Source organism: Rhinopithecus roxellana, chromosome 2 (assembly GCF_007565055.1).
Source record: "Rhinopithecus roxellana isolate Shanxi Qingling chromosome 2, ASM756505v1, whole genome shotgun sequence".
Lineage (NCBI taxonomy): Eukaryota > Metazoa > Chordata > Mammalia > Primates > Cercopithecidae > Rhinopithecus > Rhinopithecus roxellana.
This window is the reverse complement of record NC_044550.1, coordinates 80,579,408-80,592,918: the sequence shown is the minus strand read 5'-3', so window position 1 is coordinate 80,592,918 and position 13,511 is coordinate 80,579,408. Positions and strand designations below refer to the sequence as shown.

The 13,511-nt window shown below is 39.6% G+C and overlaps 1 protein-coding gene across 1 annotated transcript in view; it reads left to right on the top strand.

The window, feature by feature from the left end:
• The window catches only part of FREM3 (FRAS1 related extracellular matrix 3), a 119,720-nt gene that overhangs the window by 77,143 nt on the left and 29,066 nt on the right, over positions 1-13,511 (top strand). Inside the window, exons 3-5 of the mRNA XM_030926019.1 lie at positions 3,337-3,483; positions 7,080-7,310; positions 10,271-10,396. Coding sequence (XP_030781879.1) covers positions 3,337-3,483; positions 7,080-7,310; positions 10,271-10,396 — 504 coding nt within the window. The remainder of the gene's footprint in view (positions 1-3,336; positions 3,484-7,079; positions 7,311-10,270; positions 10,397-13,511) is intronic.

Sequence of the window (13,511 nt, the reverse complement as noted above, 5' to 3'; positions counted from 1 at the left end):
TTATAGAGAAGGGGAAAGAGAAAATACTTTAATGAAAACTCTCTTCTGCTCTAGCATCACCATTAATTAGTTTGACTTCTGATAGACAGTCTTTTTTCTGGCCAATACATGTACTTACTACATTTTAGCCACTGGTATCTTTAGGCCAAAACCCCTTTGAGTTGTTCCTTAGCTATTAATTTCTCTATTTCTAAGGTTAATGTTATTAAGGAATATTAATAAATAGAGCTTTAAAACATCTGTAGATGGTCTTCACCTTCTTGGATTCATCTAGAACTAGAAACAATTCCTACCAGCCTCTTTCTCCTAACATACTTGGTTTAAAGTAGGTTCCCCTTAAATGTTTTGAAACACAGAATATTTCTTATTTATCCCAGATCATGTTTATATTTCTAATTTCTCTAGGAAGTGAATTGATATGGTGCCTAACAGCAAGCATGTGGTCACAGAAAGCATTGATTAGCCAGTGATATCAGGTTACAGTGACTAAGGAGCTCATGCTTGAAGAGGATGATGCTTTCATATTTTCTTAACTTGCTCAAGGCATACTAAAATTTCAAGGAAACGTAACAATAGTGTTGTTTGGTTTGGGGGCAGGCAAAATATAGGCAGATTGCAAAGGAATATGAAATGTGACAGGAAAGTGCTTTAAAAAGAAAAATGTTATAATAAAAGAAGAGTTCCAAGTTCTAACACAGGCTGTTCCGATGAAACTAGCCACTTTTTAAAAGATGTATTAACCAGTCAGTAGTGAAAGCAAAGTCAAAAGAAGCAATATAGCCTGGCGTAAATCGATCCTCTGCTGTTTTAAAACTATGATGATTAGAACCCACGTTTATTGAGCACCTCATTTGTGCTGGGCATTTGGTAGCATTATTTTCTTTGATTCTCACAACAATCCAATTGAGCACATAATGCTATTATCACATTTACTGATGAAGAAACTGAAGACCCATAATTTGCTCATGATCAAATGGCTCATAAGTGGCAGGCCTCGAACCTGGGCCCATGTGACTCAGGAGCCTATGCTCTTCATCACAAGACTACAAATTAGCTGTTTGGAATCTGGAAATGTTTCTGTCTCTAATTGTTAAACCCTTCTCACTGTGCATGTTTTTATTCAGAGGGTCTGATCTGCAATCGATTTTTCCTACTTTGCTTTTGAAGTGTTTGCATTACATCGATCCCTAACCCACAGGAATGGCAGCTCAGAGTGAAAGACAGAGCACTGGAGTAGCAGACTGCAAAACTGGCCTCACCACTCACCTGTGGGGACCTGGTCAAATTGCCTCATCCTCCTGAAACTGTTTGTCCAGTTATAAATTGAGACTAATATTTGCCATACTCTGTAATGGGTTTGTAGAATAAAACATGTGACAGTATATAAAAGAACTTTGAAAAAGACGCAAAAAAAGTAAATATAAACTATTGCCAAGACACAGGATTTCAAAATCTAAAGGACTACATACATGAAAAAATAAAGTGTTTTCTAACTGTAAACAATATGGTTTTTAAAAAAATAGCAGTAGGATTTGGGGCACGTTTATTTGTCTTATTTGTCTTATATTTTTCTGTATTTATCAGAATATCCACAATAGTATCAATAATGTTATTTTTTAAAGAGAGAAAACTACAGAGAGTAAACATGAAAATCAACATATGCATTTATCTTGCAGTTACACATCAGTGAGTTCCTATAAGCCCAAGTAGGATTAAACCTCAGTGCTTGTTTTCTACTGATCCTTCTTTGCAACTATAAATCAGAACCTGCAGTGTGAAGGAGGTCTGAGGCCAGCTTCCCTCTTTCCATGCTCATGGTTCCCCTCGCTTACTACCAAGGCCTTGCTCTTCCAAGGTTGACTCTAGAGAGACAGGAGATAAGGTAGGCAGAGCACAGTCTAGTATAGAGAGTATTACTGCCATCTGTTCTTGGAGGTCCCTGGGTGGCAGCTCTTTAAAGGGGGACCCCTTCTTTACTTAGTGTTTTCATGGGTTCCTTGAAGATTCCTATCTTTGGAGCCTCCTTGTCTCTTACCACCTGTGCAACCCATGGGAATCTGGTGGTTGGCTCCCAGCTTCCTTTCTGTGGAAATCCTGTTGCCTCCTTAACTGGCCCTATTGGACAGATGACCCACCTCTAGTCCATATACCTGCTTTCTTTGTCCTGCTCTTCACAGCTACTCTATTGCTTCCCAATGCAGCGCTCTCCACTCACTCCTTTACCCTGCCGATCTTTTTTGGAAATGAGTAAGTCACATAGACTCCAACTGTAGAAGGAGATGTCAAGCTCTCCAGGAGGTTCCCTGAAGCCCTGTAGGCTGGAGGTCAAGGCTGTAGCCCCATCTCATACCCATACCCTTTTTGGTGATAATAGGGATTTCCACCACAGCATCAGCTTTTTCTAAAGTATTCTCTTCACAAATTCTTTTTCTTGTCTACACGCTGCCCCATTTTGATATGCTTGATCTGATTAAGGGGTCCAGTAACTGTGGAACTGGTTAGTAAAGCTCTATTTGATAGAGTTCATACACAGTCACTTTGGTATCTGATATCTATCATATTGGCCCATCAGTTGAAACTCAGTCATAAAGATTTCTACTTCAACATCTTTTCACAGGTGATTATTTGCAGCAACCACTGCACAGATGAGGGAGACCTTCTCTTGCTACCAATACACAAACCTTACACAGCCACAATAAGGGGCTGGGTTGATCTTTCAGAAAGAGGCCAGTGACTTGGTGTGGACAAGAGGAAATAAGATAGAGCTCTTATATCCCTTGTCTATTGTCCTCTTCATGGGTAGTTTTTAAACATTAGAGTGTATAGGTTCAATGCATCATACTATGTCCTGAAAGTGATAAAATAAGTAAATATAATGTCGGTATTGTCTTCAAGGAACTTCCAGACTAATATGAGATCAAATGGATGCTCAAATAATACAAACGAGTAAGTTAAGGGCAGAGAAAAAATTGAGGAGGCAGAGAGAGTGGAAGTGAACAAGACAAGCAGGGAGAAAAGGATAGAGGTGTTGAGTATGACCTGAATTTAAAACTACCAAACTCTGGCTCTTCAGAACCCTGATGCACAAGACCCTTTGGGAACAGGAGGCACCTGGCTCCCTCTAGATTAAGCAGGGGGAATAGGGGTTAAGATGACACTCATGACATCCTCTAGCAAAGCAAAGAACATTTCCTCTCTCCACCAAAAAAAAAAAACAAAATAAAACAAGAGTATGTTTTGAAACCCCTGGTTTCAGAAGCAAAATGCACACCTTGATCATTGACTTTTGCCATCAAATACTCCAGCTGACTTTTCCTTTGCCCCTATCAATTACAGGAGGAAATAAACTAACAAATCAACCTTTCCATCTAAAGTGGGCTTGGATTTGTTTGGAGAAAGAGTACTACATTGTGGATGAAGACTCCACATTCTTAGAAGTGACGCTTACACGCAGAGGATACCTTGGAGAAACATCATTTATCAGTAAGTAACTTTGGATTGGTTGTTGGTAAAACGTCATGGAAACATGAAATCTAGGACTAAACCTAATTATAAGAAAGTATACTGAAAGAGAATAAATAACTGGTTTGGAGAAATCTCTAAAAAAATGTCTGTGAAATTATGCTGTGGGTTTTGCTCCATGTGAGTTATGGGGCTTAGATATATATCAATTTTTATCATCCTTTCCCTGTTTTTCTCTTTCTAGCAAGTTACATCTTTCTCTGTTTTATAACTCACCAGTCCCCAGGAAAATTAAGATGCTTCATAGCCATCCCACAATCTTCAAGTCACTCAATTTCCTTCAAAGTTGTTTTAAGCATATCTTTTTAGCCTTAGTTCTAGCTATTTCTTTTGAAAAATTATTTATGAGTACATGATCCACTACTGTGTTTAGTTCTATATATTTCTTTTGATTATGTATAATTGTTTTAACCTTGCTAGTAGGTTATAAATTCCTTGAGGACATGTACCATGTCGAATTTCTTTATATTCTACAAGGACCTAGTACAGAAATATGTCTTCTTGGAGTAAACACATACATAGTGCCTGCATAATATATCTCCTTATCATCATTAATAATTAACAGTAGTTGTTCTAATAAGGCATTGCATTTTCATAACATCTTTAGCTGCCAGAACTTTCAGAGATCATTTTGCCTTTATTTACATAATCTATTGAGAAGACAGATGGGGTATATTGTCTTCATTTTACAAATAAGCATTGAGTTTCCCTGACATGCAGGACCCCAGAGCTCAGGCAGTATATCAAAACTGTTGGAGAGAAGCCAGGGAAGAAATGAGCTGGGGAGAAAACAAGCAATCAAGAAAAGGCAGACTTTCCCTAGTCTCCGCTCCGGGCCCAGAGCTCCTAAAATAGGACTGTTCTAGGAGAAGGGGTCAGCCAAAGAGCACCCTGATTTCTGGGTGGCCCTCAGCCTCGGCCTACATTCCAGGTTACTATATCAACACGTGGTAGAACTCGCTGCCAGGAATGTCAGCTGAAATATGCCTCCCTCCTCTTGTCAGGCCCTACTTCCACAATTCTTTATCTCAAGGCCTTCTTGTGAGTTTGGGTTAAAATGTCAAGAAGCATTTTTATATCCTGACCCAAGAAAAAAAAGTTCATCTGCTCAGAACCATTTGAATGCTTGCCCTAACTGAACCCTTTGGAAATCCTTTTGGCCACCCTGTCCAAAGCAGCACCCCTGCCATACTCTATCTCCATGCACTGCTGTATGGTTCTTCATAGCACTTACCATAATTGGCATGGATCATGTGTCTATTTGTCTTCCCAAGTAGATTTCAGCTTTATAAGGTCAGGAACTACATCTTGGGTTATGTCCAACCTCAAGAACAGCATGGGGCATATGGTAGTCACCAATATTTGTTGTTAAGTAAACTACAGCCAGCCCTTTTGTTTGGTAAATACTCCTTAAAATCACAATACTACTCAACATCACAGACAGGAACCTCTAAAGCATCTCACTCAGACCATCCAGAAAGTCCTCCTGATGCCCCTGCTTACTCCACCCCAGGCTAATAGTCGAACCACAAGATCCAGAAGAAAAAAGAAACAAAATCGTAGAGTTTGACTTTCTGCTCTGTCACTTACTCTTTTTTGTGACTTTTAAAAGAGTTCAGTTTCCTTACGTGTAAGTAAATTATCCACCTCACGATGTGTTTGAGGGGAATTTGTAATAATGATTATAAATCAATCTAGCACGGTTCTTGGCATACCGCCAATGCTCAATAAGTGACAAATACCATTCCATGGCACTCATCAAACACAATTAAAATCACCTGTTTATCTGTTTGCCTCTTCCAAAAATGAAAACCTCTTGAGGGTAGTGGTGGCTGTGCCTAATTCTGTGTAACATCCTCAGCACTTCACACAGAGACAATGTTCACCAAACATTAAGTAAATCGCCATGTGCCTGCTTCATTCCTATAGCAGCGTCACTTAGCTCTACCTAAGCTTTGGCTGAGGACACTCTTCTTTATGTTCTCCGCTTCCAACATGTGGCCAAAGGAGACTCTTCCTAAATTACTGAACATTCACTCTCGATCACAAAATTGATATTAATGCAGGTTTTCTTCAGCAGATTTGCAAAGGCAACACAAGCTATCCTACCTTTGAAATTATTTTCAGGCTCTATAGCTTTGTGTATCTTTTACAAGGTTTCAGATTATTTGAGAATGAGGCCAAGGAATTGCATGAGGGGGCTATTAATCTTATTTTATATCAAGTTTTTTTGTTTTTTTGTTTTTTGTTTTGAGTCGGAGTCTCGCTCTGTCGTCCAGGCTGGAGTGCAGTGGCCGGATCTCAGCTCACTGCAAGCTCCGCCTCCCGGGTTTACGCCATTCTCCTGCCTCAGCCTCCCAAGTAGCTGGGACTACAGGCGCCCACCAACTCGCCCGGCTAGTTTTTTGTATTTTTTAGTAGAGACGGGGTTTCACCGTGTTAGCTAGGTTGGTCTGGATCTCCTGACCTCGCGATCCACCCGTCTCGGCCTCCCAAAGTGCTGGGATTACAGGCTTGAGCCACCGCGCCCGGCCTTATATCAAGTTTTCACCAGAGCTGGTGTCAGGTTACCATATTTGATTTCACACATCCATACAACTGCAGAACGTAACTAACCCTTATAATGAGACCTACAGTGGTGAGGCAGGGGTATTGTTTTCTTGGTGTGTTAAAATCAAGACCAAACAATATTAGAATGCTGCTTGAACACTTTGGGTTAAGAGGAAGGTCTGTTTAGTCTTGATGGGATAGCATCTTTCATCATTGTATCTCATATTGGGTATTTTAACACTATTTTGTTGTTGTTGTTGTTGTTGTTGTTTAGTATCTTCAGTAAGTTACTAATTACTATTTCCTAACAGAGCTCAAATCTCTCACCTCTCTCCATTTTCACCAACATTACACTAATTGCCTGAAAAATTCCTAAGCATTCTCTTACAATCAAAAAATCACTAAACATATGAGGAAACAAGCCACCATGAGTAAGAATCAGCAAGAGAAAACAACCTCTGGGGTCATTCTTCCAAAGACTGCAGAAATTGAAATTATCAGATACAAAATGTTCACTCAAAAATTTTTATTGAATACCTACTACATGCCATGTACTGTCCTAATTCCCAGGAATTCATCAGTGAACACAATGGTCAAAGATCTCTACCTCCATAGAGCTCATATTCTACTATCTTTCTCTTGAGACTATGAACTTTCTGGGGGCTGGGACAATTTTTTATTCATCTCTGAATCCCCAGCATCTGGTAGAGTTTGGCACATCAGAGGATCTCTATAACCATGTGCTAGAATAAATAAGTTAAATAAGACTGTTCTCTGTTCTCTTCTTTCTGTCAATCCCCCTTCCATGTTTTCATCTCAATTCTATTCAATTCCACTTACTTATACTCTCTTAGCCAAGAAAGATCATTTACAGGTGTCTTTTGGGAGCATTAAAAGAAACAATGTCTATGTTATCTACTTTTGTTAACAATAGAAACCACTTTGAAAGGAGACTATGCCTTCAGTCACTTGACTTTATATTTATAGTTTTTTTTGTCTTTATTCAGGCATTAGTACCAAGGATGAAACTGCAAAAAGAGACAAAGATTTCAAATGGAAGACCAATAAACAGGTCCAATTCAATCCTGGACAGACTACAGCCACATGGAGGGTGAGAATCATACCTGACAATGAATATGAGACGTCAGAGACCTTCCAGATCATTCTGTCGGAACCTCTCATGGCTGTATTGGAGTTTCCAGAAATGGCAACGGTTGAAATTGTGGACCCTGGAGATGGTATGTGATACTGATTGATTTGCTTTATTAACCAGTACAGGTTCTTGGCTCCATTTCCAGCATTCATACTTCCCTCAGGCTCTGTAAGCCACTAGATGTGTTCATATCCATTTAGGATTTAAAGTGAAGTAAATTACTTTATAGACAATAATTTTTCATTTGCTCTCAGGATTTTTGAAAGAGAATATAGGAGGATTAAAATACAGAGGATCTGTACCAGCATTCCTGTAATATATATACAAGATCTTACTGCAGGCTTTCTACACACCATAGGTACCAAACAGCTCTGCTCCCAGATGGCTAATCCTCAGGGCTCATTCCAGGGCCACTGTCTTTTCACAGCCAGATTAAATGAGAACTTAGATATCCATTGTCCTAGATGTGGCTCCTGGAGCCAACTCATTTGTTTCAACATGTATTCCCTGAAGTTCTGTTATTATTGTATATAATGTCCTTGAATTCATTGGTTCATTTTATGCATTCATTCTTTCAGCAAATGTCTCCCCAGATAAATTAAAAGGAAAAAAATCTAAGCAGTAATCATACTGCTTGCTGCCCCTTTTTTGGAAGTAAAAGAATATTCCCTAAAGTAGGGGGGGATGAGTATTCATCTCTGAATTTTAATTAAGTAGATTGATTACACACAGTAGTTAAAAGAGGTCATGTAGCACCTGGAAGTGCGTAGCTTACAACCAGGGAGCAGGCCTTAAGTTCCACAAGACTCAGTGAAGAATCCTTGCATTAGCATGCTCTGAACTACATAAGAGAACGTTAGTGTAATAGACATCTACAGGGGATGGAAAGCTTTCCATGGTCAAACAAGTCTAGGATCTATTTCAAACTTCATCCCTCTTTTGAGGCATCATAATTCATGTTAGCATATTTAAGATTCTGAGAAACTCTCCTATAAGGAAACCGATTTAGTTTAGTTTAGTTTTGTTAGTTTGAACTGTGGATTTTTTTTTTTCATCATCTCCAAGGAATGTCTTTTAAAATCTCTAAGTTCCAGTTTTCTTAAAACATAATTTGAGAAGTAGTGTTCATATGCTCTGCACTTTGGCAGATACAAAAGAAGTAGAAAACACTGCCCCCACCACCTAATGAACAAGGTATCAGACCAGTTTTGTTGAGAACAACACTTCGATATATGAATCAGTTATGAAGTAAACGTAAGACACATGGGAGAAACACTAAGAGTTCAAGAAGAAGAATATAGGTCATCATGGTCCCAAGTAATTAAGGCTCATGAAGGAGGCAGGGTTTGAGCTGAATCTTGAAAAATAAATGGGATTTTGATTAGAAGAGCAGATAGAAACAGGCTTTCCAGATTGGAAAAAACAGAGGGCATGACTGAATAACTTAGCCCTACTGTATCAATTTTTTTCATACGACATTGATAACTTTAATTTACTTTTAGCTTCTTCCATGATGCCAACGTTTTGAATTGAAAGATGTCAAGATAGTAGACTACCATACAGGTAAAATGGAGGAAAGAAAATTATCACTGGTCTTTTCTCCCTGTGCCTCAGGGCCAGTGTCTTCCTGGAGGTTGATACTTGTATCTGTTGAAGCTAATGTAGGCAGGAAAGTAAAGAAGAAAAAAATTAATATATAATAGCTAGATAATTTAACATTGAATTCTGAATTATCGTTTAGTAATAGTTCCAAAATGAAAAAAAAAAAAATGGTGATTGCCAGCTAGGTGCAGTGGCTCATTCTTGTAATCCCAGCACTTTGGGAGGCTGAGACAGGCAGATCACTTGAGTCCAAGAGTTCGAGACCAGCCTGACCAACGTGGTGAAACCCCATCTCAACTAAAAATACAAAATTTTGCCAGACCTGGTAGCGCATGCCTGTAATCCCAGCTACTCAAGAGGCTGAGGCATGAGAATTACTTGAACCCAGGAGGCAAAGGTTTCAGTGAGCTGAGATCACGAAATTGCCCTCCTCCAGCCTGGGTGACAGAGCAAGACCCTGTCTCAAAAAAATACGTATATATATATATATATATATATATATATATATATATATATGATTGCCTACAATCTCTTCCCTTTTAGCTTGCATCACTAAAAGGAAGAATCTAGGTGTATATATAACATAAGGAAAAGAACTAAGGAAATAAAATGTGGTTTCATAGATAGTTACTGCAGTTATCCACTTCACACTATGAGTTGGAACAACCTCCTCTAAAATTTTATTTGTAAACAAACACCTATATTTTAATTGCACAATGCATGCTTAATAAAAAGCCTAAGAAAACATCTAAAATCTCTCCCCGCCAAAATAGTACACATAATCCCATCAACAAGACATGACCAATATTCATATGGATATTTCAGTGAATGTTTCGATGATGTCTAGGTGTATGCACACACACACACACACACACACAAACGTGTGTGCACATATACACAACGCAGTGAATTTCAGCAGTAATATGATCTTTAAAATTGAGGGAAGGACCTGTAGTTTATTTTTCTCAGCCTATTAAATGACCAGCACAGTGTCTGCTTAATAAATATTAAATAAGCAGTTTGTTGAATGAAGCATGTAAACAGTTTTCTTCATTAATGAATTCGATTACTTCATTGTTAAAATATTTTAAAACAAACAGTAAAAGTAAAGCAAGGACAGAAATATGTGATCTCCATTTAGAAGACTTAAACTTTGATCTCAGAAGAAAAATAAGACATGAAATTGCTGCAGGATTTTTGTTTTCCTTTTTAATGCTGGCTATCCTTTTTAACCTTTCAAAAGAGGTCTCCTAAACCCAATTCCACTGCCTCTCCAGCTCCACTCAATAATAAATAATGTTTCCCATTCTCACTACATTTGATACAGTTAATCTTGTTGGAAAATATAAGGGTCAAAGACTTTGTACATTTCTGCTCAAGTGTGTTCAAATATCACTGATCAAATCTAAATCTTGGTGAAAAGTCTTCTGTTGTCTTTTCTAGAATCAACAGTTTATATTCCAGAGGCAGAATACAAAATAGAAGAGGACATTGGGGAACTTTTGATTCCAGTAAGACGATCTGGAGATGCAAGTCAGGAACTAATCGTCATTTGCTCCACACGTCAAGGTATGAGGCTCTGCGGGGTCCTGTTTGCAGGAATAAGATGATGAGAACAGGACTGTGGTAATGCTGGGAGTAGCACAGGGGGTGAGCAAAGCAGAGTTAAGATGCTGGACGCGTGGGCCCCTCATCATGCACGCCCTGCTGCGAACCCCCTTTGCTGACTCTGCGCAGGTGCCCTACTGCTCTTAGCTGGTCTCCTCAACCAGGGATAACACTTTATTCAAAATTGGGATTAAAATAACTATTTTAACTACCCCACGAAGGGGCTAGTCAAATGAGACATTTGTGAAAGTCAAGTGAGACATCTTGTGTCAAAAGAGTTTATATATGCTGGTCAAAAAATTATAAATTAAAGATTCTTATTTGTAATAGCATTGCCTCTGGGCAATATTGTAAAATAGTCTGTATATACTACTCAGTTTCTCTTCTCCTCCTCTCTCCCTATCTCACAACCACAGATACCCCCCAACCATGAGTTCAGGCATCTTTGCAACCAAAACAAGGTTTCATTCTTTTTGACCACCTCTATACAGCCAGATTTAGCTGTCTCATGTCTCATCCCCTCAGGATCATATTCTCTAACATCTCATTAGTAACTATGTAGAAAACGAAAATTGAGGAAATAAATGAAGACCACTCAAATGACAAGAAAAGGCTATTTATTTAGAGCTTGCTGTAGTATGTCAGCCACCATCACTTGCATGTGAGAGAGACTCGCCAGCAGGCAGAAGCATGAGAAAGCTTTATAGTGGAAAAAGGAAAGGTATCAGGTATGCCTTGATTGGAAGCTGCTGGCCTGGGAATCTGGAGACTGGCCCAGTAGAAGCAGGCATCCTATATGATTGGTTAGGAGGGCATATTTGGCTCTCTCTGCTTGGTCTTAAATTAGAAGTGGGAGCAGAAATCAGGGAAGCTGGCAGTTATTGAGTAAGTCTTGACCATTTGATTGCTGATTGCTACAGAGGTGGTGGCTTGGCTTCCTGGACTCATTGCTGCAGCTGTGGGTCAGAGTTCTCTTTTTATGTATGGTATGGCCACTGTCCCTTTGTACATTCAGTCTCTCAAAATCAATGCTCCTACTTGTTGATATGTCAGCAAGGGAGAATTTATTCCTCCAGCTTTTCTTCCTCTCCTAAACAATGTTTTTTTGTTTGTTTGTTTGTTTGTGTGTTTGTTTGTTTTTTAAGTAATACCCCCACAACATTGTTTGTAAACACTGATGGTGCACTAATCATTTAGCAGGGGCAGGCAGTACCTTGGCAGATGGAAACTTTAATGGTAGGGCCTTGAGATCCCCAGCAAAACACAGCGTAAAACTAGTTGCCTCCTTCACTTACCTGTAGCCATGTTTAGTATTTGTGAATTATTAGTAACATACAAAGCATGAGTCTGCTTTCCATTGCACTGTGTATGTAGCTCATGTTCATTTTATTTGTGAAAATAAGTAATTGTTAAACATTTACCTTAACATGACTTCCAGAGAGTTTAAGTAACCAAATTGAACTTTCATCCTATACATAGGGAGTAGGTGAGGACAAATACCACAATGGCACACGATATGAGTATAAGAAGATTTCAACATTCATGTTTGTAATTCTGTTACTGGCCAGGTTCATTCTGCTTGTGCATAGCAAGCCAATCACTGTGGTAACAGGTTTTGCAAAAGAGAAAGCAATTTCCTTCACAAGGCCACCATACAAAGATACAAGAGAATGAATCAAAATTCATCTCTTTGAAAAGAGGGTTTGGGAGTACTTATGAAATAGAAAGCAGGGTCTTCTGAAGCATGGGGAAAGGTGATTGGCAAGTAGGAAAAGTGAAGCAATTGGGGTTTCTGTGCAAAACTAATTAAGCTACATCGTTCTTCATAGGACACGTATGCACAAAATGGCAGTGTCAGCATAATCTGAGGTTGCAGCTTTTGGCCCTCTGACATCAAAAGATCACCCTTTGGGCACTGGAGCAGGCCCAGTTAAAGGGTCAGTGGTCTCAACAGCTTGAACTGGACAAGAGCTGCCCCCTAGTTCCTGGAAAACAATTTAAGCAACATTACTATAGTGCCCCAGTCAGAGATGTTATCTATAAGGATGCTAGTGGGAGTTTAGTTATGTATTGTTTGGCTAAGTGATTTGCAAGTGGGAGCTTTTTGTTGTTGGTTTCTTGGTAGGTGGGGGGAGGATTTTGAGACAGGGTCTCACTCTATCACCCAGGCTGGAGTGCAGTGACTCCATCACAGCTCACTGCAGGATCAAACTCCTAGGCTCAAGCCATCCTTCCACCTCAGCCTCTGGAGTAGCTGGGAGCTGGGACTACAAGCACCAACCAATATGCATGGCTAATTTTTAAATTTTTTTGTAGAGATGAAGTTCTCACTATGTTGCCCAGGCTGGTCTCGAACTCCTGGCCTCAAGCGATTCTCCTGATTTGGCTTCCTAAGGTGCTGGGACTACAGGTGTGTGCCATCCTACTTGGCTGCTAATGGGATTTTTAAGATAAGCGATAAGTAAGCTGTTAAAAGCAAGCAAGGAAAGTTAAATTTGGCAAACTTAATCAGCTTAGCCCTCAGTTTCAGTTCCAGCAAGAGGTATGCAAGAGTCAAGATGCTACCATGCATACAGTGGCTTAGTGTTCCAGGAAGGGCCCCGACCCTGTTATATCCTATTTTTTTTTCCTTTCTTTTTTTTAACCACAAACATGAAAATACCTTCTTATGTGGGGATCTGGGGGTCAAGGCTCAGGTGTCAAGCAGTCTGAGTTGTGCACCAGCTATGCAGGGAGTTTTCCAGGCATGCCAGCTTTCACATCTGGAAATCATGTGGGAAGTTGGATTACATAAGGGATTCCTATGAGAAGCTAAAGTTAGGTGTAGCCCCCCCACGTGGGGAAGCGGCACCGCCCCATCGTAGCTGACTCCGTGCCAGACACTCTGAGCCTCCCTATTCATTTGGATGGTCCTTCTGCATCATACCTCTTCCCAAAGGAAGAACAGACAGACCCTCAGTGAATTCTTCCAGCTTAGCAATGATATATGATCTATCCAACTGGGCTGTTCACCATCTCATCTCTTTCATTCACATCTAAGAGACCTTAGCACCATTGTCTGCTGGACACTTTTGTT